Source organism: Pseudonaja textilis, chromosome 1 (genome assembly GCF_049901715.1).
Source record: "Pseudonaja textilis isolate UNSWEBS1 chromosome 1, rPseTex1.2, whole genome shotgun sequence".
Classification (NCBI taxonomy): domain Eukaryota; kingdom Metazoa; phylum Chordata; class Lepidosauria; order Squamata; family Elapidae; genus Pseudonaja; species Pseudonaja textilis.
In genome coordinates this window covers 34811369-34824829 of record NC_141990.1, presented here as the reverse complement: position 1 = coordinate 34824829, position 13461 = coordinate 34811369, and the positions used below count along the sequence as shown (strand labels likewise).

At 37.8% G+C, this 13461-nt stretch overlaps 1 protein-coding gene across 26 annotated transcripts in view; it reads right to left on the bottom strand.

Annotated features, from left to right (window-relative positions):
• Window positions 1-12842, bottom strand: part of NRXN1 (neurexin 1) — a 915732-nt gene extending 902890 nt beyond the window's left edge. For 16 of the 26 annotated variants that reach the window (XM_087930798.1, XM_087930804.1, XM_087930891.1 and 13 more), the window contains exons 1-2: window positions 12640-12842; window positions 4191-5799 (exon numbers count right to left, since the gene is read on the bottom strand). In XM_087930798.1, coding sequence (XP_087786924.1) covers window positions 4191-4926 — 736 coding nt within the window. In that variant the 5' untranslated portion in view covers window positions 4927-5799; window positions 12640-12842. The remainder of the gene's footprint in view (window positions 1-4190; window positions 5800-12639) is intronic. The other 10 variants (XM_087930835.1, XM_087930916.1, XM_087930876.1 and 7 more) reach the window with 1 other exon arrangement.
• Window positions 12843-13461: the final 619 nt, after the last annotated feature.

Genomic DNA, 13461 nt, shown 5'->3' with positions numbered 1-13461 from the left:
TCAAACATTCTATCTCCTTTTTTCTTATCTGAAACACCAAAAACAAAAAAGAGGGGGGGGGGACCTTTTAACTGACCCAGGAAGGGAAAGATAAAGGAAGCACAGGACAAAGTGGGTAAAATGAGGCAAAAGAAAGAAGTAATGGACAGAGACATAAAGAAAATAGAGAAAAGCTTTATTATTAGACATTATAGAAAGAGTTAACTTAGCGGGCATGTAGACCCACACCCATGCAGTCCCACCTGAGCAGCTACTACTCTCAAGGTTCATCTCTTAAAGGCATTCAGCGCTGCAGCAGCAATCTTTTTAATCATTTGCACTTCATATTTATTTCTTTTCAACAACTTTTTCTATTCTCATTAAATAATGCATGATTACTATTCAATTCATACACAGTTTTTTTGTGGAGGAAACAACCCTCACTTTCTTCCAAGCATCTGTTCCTAATGATAACAGAAACAAAATATCTCATAATGGAAACCTCATTTCTTTTGCACTTGTGTTCCAACATCAAACGCAAGCATATACTTAAGTCACAAGGTTACATCATAATATACGCTTCATCAGTGACTTCCATGCCATGCCTTGTGGATTTTTTTTAACAAGGTACATTCAAGATATGCCTCTTGTACATAATTCTATAAATCTGATTAACTGTTATTCATCCTTTTTTTTATATAAAGGAAAAAATGAAGACTTTCCAATTTCCTAAATGTTTTATTTCCCCTTTTGGGGTCCTTTTTATGTTTATGAGATATAATAGCTAGAAATATATGCTGTATTCATGATATGATGACTTCATAAATTTATATGAAATTGGGGGTTTTTTTCTTTTAAAAGTCCTAATCATCTCTAATATGGAATTCATTTCTCTTGCAGCTAATATATGTTTTTCACTAATTTTCTTTTCATACCTATCTACATTCCTCACATTGAATAGACCATTGGTTTATATTACTTTCTTAAAGCCTTCTACAGAATGATCCCATTAATTATTGTGTAGTAATGAAGGAATACTACACAGTAGTAGTTTAGTAGTTAGGAATTTCAGTTGTCTTTGATTTAAATTAGCCATGCTCAAGTAGTTGGTTTCTATCCATTCTTTTTCTAATGTAATATGGAGCAAACTTGGATTGTTGCTGTACCTAGAGGCTGAAGCCTAGATTTGCATTGCCAGAAATACTGTTATTTTAATTTACTAAAAATGGGTGATTTTGATGGTTCATTTTGTTAGAAATCTTTTGATATTTTGTCAAGGAAATGCTTCATATATTAAATGTTTGAAAATGCAAGAATATTATGAGTTTTCATTGTTATCATTCAGCATGGTTAATTGACAGCTCCATTAATTAAACTGGAATTGAAGATGCAATAGAATATGTGGGTTATTCAGACATTTTTATTTTTCTCTTGGATTTTTTTTTCAAATTCAATGCATGTGATAAAAAATTGTGTCTATTATCTGACAAGTTATAAATTGCAGACAATTGTAGCACTCCAAACCATGCTTGCTGTGTCTTTTAAAGTAAGTGAACTAAATTTTTAAGAATGTAGAGATATTTGTTGTTATATCCTTTTTCTATTCTATAGAAAGGTTTTTAATCTGACTATCTTAACAGAACAGGCTGTCAGGATAATATAACCTGAAATATGTTTTAAACTGAAACATGAATTGTATACTACTATATATAATATTTATAAAATATACAAAATTATCTTAAAAATTCTCATTCCTTATAATTAACATGTAAGTTTTCTGGCAACAGTATGAAAATGGTTTGCCATTACCTGTTTCTACTATTTTTTTAAACTTTCTAATTTAATGTCTACTACTTCCTTACTCTTCCTACTAAGTGGGAGCAATGTGCTATTTAGTTTTTCAAGGTCAACAAATGGCTAGGGATGTGAACTTTAATAATACTACAAATACAGTTTTTGGTGATTTGCAAATATTTAAGGAATGGAAGTTTGTTAACTATGATTTACCCATACTAATAGTTATTTGATATGTAGTACTAATAAAATGCAATTAATGTTAATAGCCAGAAATTCAAATTATGTTCTAATTAACTTTTACACAATAGTACCAAAAATACATTATGTACCTATTAATAATATATTACAAGTCTGATGAACAACTCTTCACCAATCATATAAAGCCACCACTATGCAAGGGACACCATATTTCAGCTTCTAGACCTCTGGAGAAAATCCACTGAAAGTTTTCCAATCTATTTCAAAATACATTCTAAAAATGAAAATACTGTATCAAATAGTTATTTTGATTCCCTTTCTTAATGATTGCAACAAGTTGTATATAGACATTTCATTCCTATAAATACAAATTCAAATGTTATCTTAATTGATAAACAGACCAATGTGTTGCTGATATGCAATTTAACAATGGAAATTGCTTCCATTAATAAATAGGAAGGAAGACAGAATAATAGTCCTCCATAATTAATAAGAAAGTTTCTGCCTGCTTGCCTACTTATGATTAGTTTAAGGCTTTTTTACTCTTAAGATAAGGCATCCTTGCAATAAGAGAATGAAAATACTATATAAGTTTGCAATTTTATGCAATTACCTATATATCCAATTGAAAGAAATTGCTTCTGGGCAAGTTTAAACACTATAGGAAAATATATTTGCTCTTATAATTTAGTTTCCTACCCTATTAAAACTGTTACTTTCTAAAATGGGTTGTGAATTTAATATGCCTCAACTGAAATAAATAACTAAAATGGAAATATCATATTTGTATGTTTTAAATGAAGAGTTTTTTTAGGATTGCCTAAAAAGCTACTTGTAATAGCTTTTGTGGTGAACACAATCTCTCAGCTAATCTCTCAACTAATTATCAGTATAAATTACATTAAAAATCCATATATTGAAGAAGAAAAATCTAAATTCAAGCAAAAAATCCTTTAAACTCCCATACCATCTTCAGACTAAGTATTGCCAGAAGACCAATTCAAAAGTGTTTCCTCACAAACCACCACAGTACACAGACTATAGAATTTATTAATTTTGGTTAATGACCAGCTTTATAAAACAGCCAGTAAAATACAACATATGAGATATTACAATTTCAAGAGGAATTGTAAATATATATTAAAACAGACTGAGTGGCTTTTTTGATTAATGGTAGAATGACAGTAGCTCAGATGAAGTTTTATCAAATAGTCAATTTTTTTTAAAAAAAATAATGTTGGGTGACTGAGGCTAACATATGGATAAAGACAGGAAGTTTACATAAAAACATACTCCACAAATATTTGTTCCATAGCCAGTAAAATTAGATTAAAATGATAAAGACAAAGTCTACTCAATTACCTATTCTGTATCTATTGTAAACAATCCTTTCAATTTCATCTTTGATAATATAATTTATTTTTACTTAACAGATAATCAGAGTTGGAAGGGACCTTATAGGTCATCTATTCCAATCCCCTGCATAAGCGAGAGACCCTACACCATTTCTGACAATTTGTGCAAGCATATAAAATATATATTATTTTCCCTCATACAATATTGTTTGTATTGACTTTGAGGGCATCCCATGGTTTTAAAATGCAAGAAAAGTTGGTAAGTATATTTACTAATCTAGCCTTATACAGGATAAATACTGAATTTCTCAAATATTCTGTTATGAAAAATAAATCCAATCAACTCTTTTCCCATGCATGCAGATAATGAGGCTTGCAATAACTGAATCCACACACTTGTTGAATATAAGTATTTAGAATTATTCCTTTTTGTCCTATTATTAGGATTGTTTGAGTTAAATTGTAATACTTCAATTGACCTGGTTGGTAGATCAATTTGCCAGCCTATTTCCTGAAAACTAAAGTTATCCTTTCTTGAGTGGGGTAGAAAATTCACCTACCTATTCAGCTTTCCAAATCTCTATTCTTTTTATCTGCATTCCTTACAATTCTACAAAATTCTGATCCTCAACCTAATTTTCAGCTTGATCTTCACAATGCAAAAATATGCTTATGTCATAGTTTAAAGAGATGGAAGAACAGGGATTGGAATATTTAACAAAAGATTCAAATGTGAGATGAATCAGGGGAAAGCACAGCTGCAAGATTCACTCCTATGGAGGAAAAGCCATGCATCCATCTCTTGACCTCCTCTTTCATTGAGGGGCAGGCTGACTGGGAAATGGCAAAACAGATTCTTACCTTCACTGCAATCCTTCCCACGGAAACCAGTATGGGAGCAGTCACACACTGCCTGATTGTTGAGCACAGAGCATACACCACCATTGAGGCAAACATCTCTAGCACATAAGTGGCTCTGTTCATCATCCAGACGTACTTCTTGACTCTCCACAGGTGAAGATTGTGTATAATTGACTCTTACATCTGTTATCCATCCTTTGAAAGGTTCCCTATCCTTCACTGAGGAGAGTGTTACTTTTAGGGTAGGTGAACGCAACTCTGGAGGCAACCCTCCTAGAAAGAGACCACTGAAGACCGTCATGTCCCGTCGCTTAGATTTCACTTCTACCCATTTAGCCTCAGACTGATCAATTAATAGTGTTGTATTCTTAAAATTACGGCGAATGACCACAGTGTGCCACAGGTTGTCATTGACAGCCATGTCAGAGAGCAAGATGGCAGGCTCAGCACAGAAGATGGAGAAACTTAGCTGGAGCCGCCCACCTTGTGTCAGAATTAACTCCAAGAAGTCACAGAAGCCCTCATCGTCAAAATAAAGGACCAGACCACTGGAACTGTGTGTTTTCATGTTAAAGCTCATCTCGCTTTCACAGCAGGCATTCCATTTGGGGAAGCGAGTCCACTGGCCCTCTGCTCCTGGGAACTCCAAGCTACTGCCAAGCTCTGCCCAACAACCCAGGAGCAGTGCCATCCAAAGTAGGAGGCAGCCTCCACGCCGAAGGAGCACAGGCCCCATTCTTGGTGGGGTGGGGTGGGGGAGAGGGGGAAGAGGAGGGGGGAGTGGTGGTGGGGGCGTTGAAGCAGACAGGGTAAAATCTTTCCAGTGACCACTCACAACAGATACTTAATTCTTGCTTTCCAGGTTCTGGGGGAAAATAATGTAGCTGCCGTCCCCAGTAGGAGAGGCTCAGGCTTCTCAGCCAAGATGCAAATTTTGTTCTTTTTCAATAATAAAAATAAAAATAATGGAAGAAAGAAAAGATAAAGCACCAACAAATGTGCAATTTTATTTGAACTGTAAAAAGTGTTTAAAAAATAAAAGGCACTGATAAAAAATTATTCAGTCATCTGCTTCTCAAAGTGAAGACTAAGAGTGAGTCAGCAAATATATTAATATTAACAATCCATGTTGACAATATGAAAAGAAAGTGGAGATGGGTGGAAAATACACAAATGTAGGAAGGTCCATAAACTACTAAGAAGACCTTTTTAAAAGATCCACAAATCCAGCAAGATTTAATCAATATTCCAGCATATATGGAGAAGTCAGTATCCAAGTGTATGTAAAAGTCATCTTATCCAACAGCTGTATTTCCCAGGAATTTTGTCACCTTCACTGCAAGCAATTTACCGATTCCAGTCCTGTCTTTCCAAAGTTGATTCTTTCATCAGACCATGGACTGCCTGCCATGTAATAAACCAGGAGACTGTGTATTTCCCAATGGGGCTGAAATCCAGAAGCTGTCATGTAGCTTAGAAGCTACTTGCTATGCAGAGCCTCACAGCTGCTCCTATTTTGTTTTTCTTCTGCAAAGCCAAAACTGGAAAAATCCTGGTGCTTGATTGTTGGAAGATTTTGCACCATTAAAAAAAAATGTTTTACAAAAACCTGCAAAAATTAGAAATACAACAAAATTACATTCAAAATCCTGAGTACTGCATTCCTGAAAAATAAAGAGCTGAAAGTAAACAGCAAATATAAATGCAAGCAGAATTAAATGTCTTCTGCTGCAATAGATCCACAGACTTAATATATTGTGCTCAAAAAGTTTCTGGTAACACAGCCTGCTACATTTTTAGCAATAAGTTTTTATGCAAAAAAGAAATTGGAAATGCCTCATTAAACAGAAAGTTAAGATACAAAGGGATATCAAAAGATATTTACTACCATTTTACTATCTTCAAAAAGAATCATGGTAAAAAGTATATTTTTGCCTGCTATAACCTATGTTTAGCAATTTTCCATGTAATAAACATGCTTTTAATCCTATATAAAGTGGATGAAATCATAAAAGGAGCAAACTAGCAGTGAATTTCTTCAGTGGTATGGCTTTGCTTTGTTTTTGTTTTTTTCTGGAATAAATATAGTTATTGATACATCTCTTTGTATATTTTTACCTGCTTCCTTTATTTTTTAAACTGGGAAAATTGGTTCATTTTAATAGCTTATATAATAGAGGCCAACATTTGATTAATATCTGCTATCATCTTCTAGCATAAAGAACTACATACAATCTCATAACCTCACATTAGCTATAACTTGAAACTAGCTATATGTACATGTTTCTCTGTAATGCAAGTTAAATTAGTTTCTATATTTTAAAATATCATCCCATACTTCCCCCTCAAATATTCCCAACTAAACCCACCATTTGCAGATAATGCATATTTACTGGTATTTGTTCAATCACAACTTTATTTCTATAACCTACCCCATTGCAGCTACAGCTGTCATCTAAGAAAACTAATTGACTTGCAGCAGCAAATAAAAAAAAATCCTCAAGTAGTAGCAATACCAAAGCATAACCCTTTTAGATTATGCCTAAAGTATTAAATAACATATGCTTTCATCTATCTCAAGTGCAAGCACCTCTTGCTATTCATAATTTGCATAGCTTTGCAACTAGAAGTATTTCAGCACTATGCCATTACAATACAAAGTCTGTAGGAGGGGGTAAACACTTTTTATTGTTTACTTCTTGGTGCAAGCAGCATATTGTGATTGATTGATTCATTGATTAAATGAATGAATAAATTTATATGCTACCTGTCTCACTATCCTGAGTGAGTCTGGGCAACTTACAGTGATTGTAGATGCAATTAATATTTTGAAAAAAGCTGGAAGAAAAATGTTTAATAAATGCAATCAATTAATGGCAATTTCTACATTTTAATACCTTTTAACTTCAAAACAGAATTTGCATGTCAGCACTGTGGTTCACCAGAAGTCCCCCAAAAACTAAATGTAGTACTTCTTGTTATAGTTTTAATGCTTTGGTAAGAGAGAAAGGTATATCATTTTGGGATTGATAAAACTTTATATTGTGGGAGACACAAAGAATAATTCTTACTTTGATTTGAAATAAAATATTGCATGGTCAAAACTTAAGGAGAGAAATTCGAGTTTGGGATACCTTTTCCCAAGTTTTTTTTTTTAATTTTATAACTATATATAACCATGCATGTATATAATATAGTCATAAACCATGTTAGTCAAATATTTTAAAAGGTGGTAGAAATAGATTTAAAATAATATTTCCCCTTTATGATGCAAATGTCAATTATACTTAGAAACTAACTCTCAAAGTTAATATTATCCAATGTTTTTTAAAAAAGGTCTTACAAGAACTTGTTCTCTGATCAAGGATCATTTTCTTAGCTCCATGTCCTATTATTTAATATTCTACAGTGTTTATGTTGTACTAACCATTTCCCATCTATTAAAAATGGCAAGTTTTCTTTTGGTTTTAAGAAAAATATGAATAGACAATCAGTTCAAAAATCGACTTCAATATGGATCATGGATTTATCAGTGTGTACTGGAAAGGCAGCTTGTAAACTTGTAATTTCAGAATTTGGATGAGGGAGAGCACTCTGAGCTCTTTACCATGAAACTTTTAACACCACCTGGTAACACAATGTTAAGAAAGAAAGAAAAAACCACACACATACACACACACACACACAACTGGTGAATAAGTGCATGAGAAAATGAAACAAGGAATTAGAGGGGAAGAATGGAAATAAATTTGAGTAAATTTAATAAAATAGGAAAAGGAAAAGGCAAGTTTGAATTACTGTACAGGGCCACCTACATAGGTTGCAGAATTTATTTCCATGCAGACTATTTGCGAATAGCCACATACAAAGTATGAAGGGAGAAAAATGGTGTTTAAGGGATTTATTCTGTGAAACGGCCATGTATTTTCCTTTGAGGCTTTTGTGGTCTTCGCTATAACAAGCTTCTGTTTCTCAGCCTGGACTTATCAGCAAGGCAGAGGCCAATGTCAGCAAGCATCGAAAGCAGCAGAAAGCAGCAAAAAAAAAAAAAAAAAAAAAGAGCCCCATTTCACCTCCTTGAGGAGCAGCCAACCCCGCTGAGGCTTCCCTTTCCCGCTTAGAGAAGCTCTGCCGACTTGGCACCGACCCCCACCGCGGCCCTTTCGGTCAAGGCTGCCCGTTAGGGAGAAGGGTGGGGACGTGCCAGGAGGGGAAGGGAGGGGAGGGGGGGGAGAAAGAAAGCAATAAATTGATGACACCGCATCCAGCCCTCGCCCGCTGCCCTGCCCCCGGTTCCCGCCGTCACGCTTCCTCGCGCGCCCACTGGCAGCTGCCGGGCTCCTCCTCTGGCGAGGCAGGGCGCGCGCTGCAAGCTAGACGCCCCGTGCTTTTCAAAGCTCGCCGCTGCCGTTGCTGCGGCTGCTTTCGCTAGAGACTGACCGGGGGAGGGAGGGAGGGAGTGAAAGCTCGGGCTACGTCGGCCTGTTTCCACACACTTCCCTCCCACCCGCCCCCCCAATCCCCGTTTCCAGGTTTTTGTGCTGAAGCTCGGGGAAATGGGGGAGAGAGCAAGGGGAAGGGGTGTGTGTGTGTGTGAATGTGTTGGAGAACCAGTGCCGGAGTGTGTGACGGAAAGTATTACAGGACGGCGGTGTTAACGAATGTGTGGGAAGAGTTCTGTCAAAAGAAAAAGAAAAAGAAAAAAGAAAACCGGGAGAATTCATTATCTGCAAGCGGGAGAGAAAGGAAGGGGAGGAGTGGGATTGAAGCATTACAGAGACATAAATATTCGGTGAAGAACGCGTTGTGTCTCCCAAGCACGACGCTCTCTCTCTCTCTCTCTCTCTCTCTCTCTCTCTCCAGCTGGCAAGAGCTCTCCAAGGTCTCAAACAGCGCTCGCTCTGCGTTTTGCCAGCCTTGCTTCCTAAAATCTCTCTTGTCCACTAGCGAGAGCTCTCCGTTTTCTCAGCCTTTGCTTCCTAAAAAAAGTCTCTCTCGTCCAACTTGCAAGAGCTCTCCAAGGTCTCTCAACAGCGCTCTCCCGTTATTCCAGCCTTGCTTCCTAAAATCCCAGATAACGCGCGGAATTGAAGGTGCTAAGGAGACCTTCCCACGCAAAAACTGCCCTTCGCTGCTAAACAGCGGCCTCTTCCCCAGAATGAGGGTGTGCGCCATGCAGATGCCAAGCAAGAATTGAATTTGGGATTTTCCACCACTGCAAAACTCACAGAGTTCATCCCCCACCCACCCCACAAAAAGGTCCCAACAGAATATATGTTGCTTTGTCTTTATGAAGCCGGATCCATTTGGTCATCTAGCCATCTAGTGTCTCATCTAACAAGCAGCAGCGGAGAGAGAGCTTTTTCAGGCTTTGCAGTCAGAGATCGTTTTAACTGGAGGTGCCCAGAATTAAAGCAAAATGTTCATGCCTGATAATTCTGTGTTTTTCCACGAAGGGGAAAAATGTTTAAAGAGAGGAGGGGAATTAATGAGTGAAAAAAAAAATAACACACAAGACACATTGATTATTATATGTGAGAACTCAGGAAAGGATTATATGGATAAAATAGATTTTTTGAAGAATATTAGACAAAGGAGATTAATATATGCATGTGTGCTATATATATATTGAAGGTAAAAGGTGAAAGTTAACTTTGTATGAAAGAAAAGCTTAATTTGTGTGCAAATGTATGTGAGAGAAGATTAAACAAAGAAGCTATAATATGTTTGCATGAATGTATTCATATGACAGTGTAAGTAATGAAAAAGGAATACCCTTTTCTTGGTTTAAAAAAAGATCAGTAACTTGTGCAGAATAAACCACTATTAGCAAAGAAGGAAGAATTATCCTCCATGTACAGGGATGGTATGGCTATGAGAATGAAGATTGCACAAGGAATGTCGAAGTGTTTCAGATAAGAGTTGGTGGGTGTGCAAAAAGGAAGAACAGAAAGAATCATTGTGGATATGTGATTCTAATCATGGTGTCCCAGGCAAGAGTCATGATGGCAGAATGTGATTTTTTTTTTTAAAAAAAAATGAATAGTTGTGGGTGATTGTTATTAAGATTGCGAAGATTGGGATGAACATGCATAATAAAGGGGTGGGAGAATTCAAGAAAAAGATGAATGTGTGTGTATGTGTGTGTGTTAGAGGACTATGTTGTTGCAAATGTATAATATCAACGTACCCTAATTAAGGGTGTAACTCATTACAACAGATGTCATGGTGGGGTGAAATAGAGGTCTGGGTAGTTATTGTGTTGAGAATGAGAAACAGATTGGCAGCAGTTTATGAGCCAAGGAATGGATTCAGTGTATGAGAAAGGTATGTTTATATATGTATATGTGAGTGGCTGAATGCAAAAAATGTAACACAGAACCGGGTGCATCTGAAGAAAGTAACATTGTTTCAGCATAAGGATTGCTACTGAGGCGAAAGGGAGAAAAAAATATCCTGAAAAAGGTTGGGAAAACTTCCCAGAATTACAGCCTTGGGGTTCAAGGTTCTGCTAAGACTTTGTGTCTTTCTTCATACTGCAGATCTATTGAGAATGTCAGAATTAGGGGTGGATGGGAGTTGTGTGTCTTCCCAAAACCAAAATAGAAAATGGAGTTAATCCTTGAATTTAATTAAATTAATCCATTAATTAAATTGGGTTACTAAAAGGTTCACTTCAAGGATTTGTGTAGTTATAGTTAATTTGTATCATAAAACTACAGTTGTTTTCTAAAGGAAAGGAGTGTCTTCAGGGATGGGGTCTTTGACTATTGTTGGTTCAACGGAAATTGTTCAGGAGAAAAAGTGGCCAGTTAGGGCTGTCCTCAGAAAGTGGGAAGCTTTGTGTGGCTGTATGTTTGCCTGTTCAGTTCCCATGCACCTAGACATACATGCAAACCAGAAGTGAATAGAAGAAGGGTTCCTACACTGAACAAGCTGCTGAACTAAGGAGATGCTTTTTAAAATATTTTTCTTACATTAAATTGATGACAGCACCTTCTGCTCTCTTTGTGCTGCCCACCTTTCTTATGCCTATACAAACACAACAACAGCTGCAAAATAATACCAGTTAACAACAGCCATTTGCAAATTTATTATGGCTGATACAATGATAAACACTGAATGTCTACTGGTTTGCAAAGCAAGTGTAGGAGATAGATTGTGAAAGATGGACTGCTGATTTAACATGCATGACTTAAATGGTCTCTTAGAGTTTTGTTTTAAAAGCCTGTGGGTTTTTTTTTTGCCTAATTAATAGATGAGAATACCTATTTCAAAACTCATCAATGAATTTAATACCCCACCTTAAAATAAATTGCTGTTGTTATTAATAAAATAACATTTTAGCTGTAAGTTTCTCAACTTGGATATTCAATAAGGATAGACCAACAGAGATGAAGAAAAGATAATAAAAAAAAAGGCAGAGCATTATGGCAATACATCCAACAATAAATCCTTAATAGCAGGTCATTTTGGCATCTATAGCCTTACCAACATCCTGCTGTTTTAAATATCAGAAGGATTTTCTCTGGATGCAGGAAGGACCTAGGGAGTACACAAATTACAAGCTGAAATAAAAAGGGGCTGGGAAGGGGGAGGAACTCCCCACACCCTTTACAAAAATACCCTCTGCTGCAAGGAGAGATAAGTGCCCTCATTAAAAAAAAATACTTTTTATATATTCATTTCCATCTGTTTCGTGCTCCTTTAACTGTTAGGCAAACATATTTCTTCCTATTTCTTTTCTTTATTTCTTTGCTTGCTTATTTGGATTTATTCTGTTACTTAAGGGAGCTGCAGGTTATACCTCAATTTATTCTCCCCCCCCCCCTCCCTCCCCCCTCTCTCTTTCTCTCTCTCTCTCTCTCTCACACACACATACACACACACACAGAGAGATCCTAAAATGAGGCAGCTTCTAACATGTCAGATAAGCAAAGGGGAGCAGAAAAGAACGCCCCTTCCTCTATTTAATGGATCCCAATTAAAGCATCCCGAAATATAAATCTGCATCCGAAGCATAGCTCCACTTTTCTAGCCCTCCCCTTCGCCAAATTGCCACATATTTTACCAATGGAGGGAGAGGGAGGGAAGACGAGGGGAAAATCAATACGATTGATTCTTAGTCCCCCCCCCCCAACTCGGCGCATCCGAGCCTCTAAAATTCTAGGCAAGATTTTTTTTTCTTTCTTCCCCCAAATTATTAATAAATCACTACAAAAAGGCTTTAACTTCCTCATCTCAGCAGTAGCAGCACAGCCGCCACCACCATCCCCTCCGCTTCGCTTTTCCAACCCTTTTCCCTTTTCCAAATCCTGCGTGCAAAAACCGTGCCCGGTCCCTTGCGCAGCCTTGGCAGTTCAGGCTCCCTGCTAAATGGGCATTTCCCACTCCCCTCCCAGCAACAACACGGACACCTGTCCCTCTCCCCAACCCCAGCTCTGTTTACCTGCGCGGATGATCCTCCTCGTTTATAAGGTGTTGGTCCAAGAGCATTTCCCCGTTAGGTTCTTTCAATAAGGCAGTTCGGGGAAGCAAGAAGGGGTGAGGGGTGGATGGGGAGGGGGAGAAAGAAAGTGCCGTCCCTTGCCTTTTCAGCAGCGTCAGGCTAGGGCTTCTATCTATCTCCGGGAGTAAGGGAGGAGAGCCGAGAGAAAGGAGGGCTAGCGGAGACCCACGTGACATCTCCTTGCTGTCTGTCTGCCGGAGGAGGGAGGAGCTGTTTTCTCTGCAGCGTCGTGGACAGGAACCTCTCCCTACACGGCGGCCTCCGTCCTTCCATCGCGTCCCTTCAGAAGCACAGAGGAAAAAGCGAGAGAGCTTTGGGGCTGGCGCCGGATAAAAATGAAAAATAAAATAAAATTATTCCATCTCTTTCCCAACCCACCCGCCCCCTCCCAGCCAATCCCAGCCTTTTTTCTATTTCAGGGGTGACGTGATTCTTCCTCTTCCAAGGCCCCTTCCCCAAGCCGTTCTGGCAGGGATCGGGCCAGCGCTGCAGGTCGTGAAGAAGGTGCAATCCTCGTGGGTTTTCTATGGAACGGGACGCAGAAGAGTTAATTGAAAGTGTTTGGGACAACACTCTGGAATAGGTGTGGTGAATGCTTAATAATGCTACGTTTATTCTGAAGAAAATTAAGTCGAAGATGCTAACAAGGGAGAGATCCCTCAGCGTGGAAGATGGGTCCACCAGTCTTTTTTCTCTTGAGCTCCTGGGGAAGAAGAAAACCTGCAAGAAGGGAAGGACAGGCTTTTTAATCTCTTCCAACTG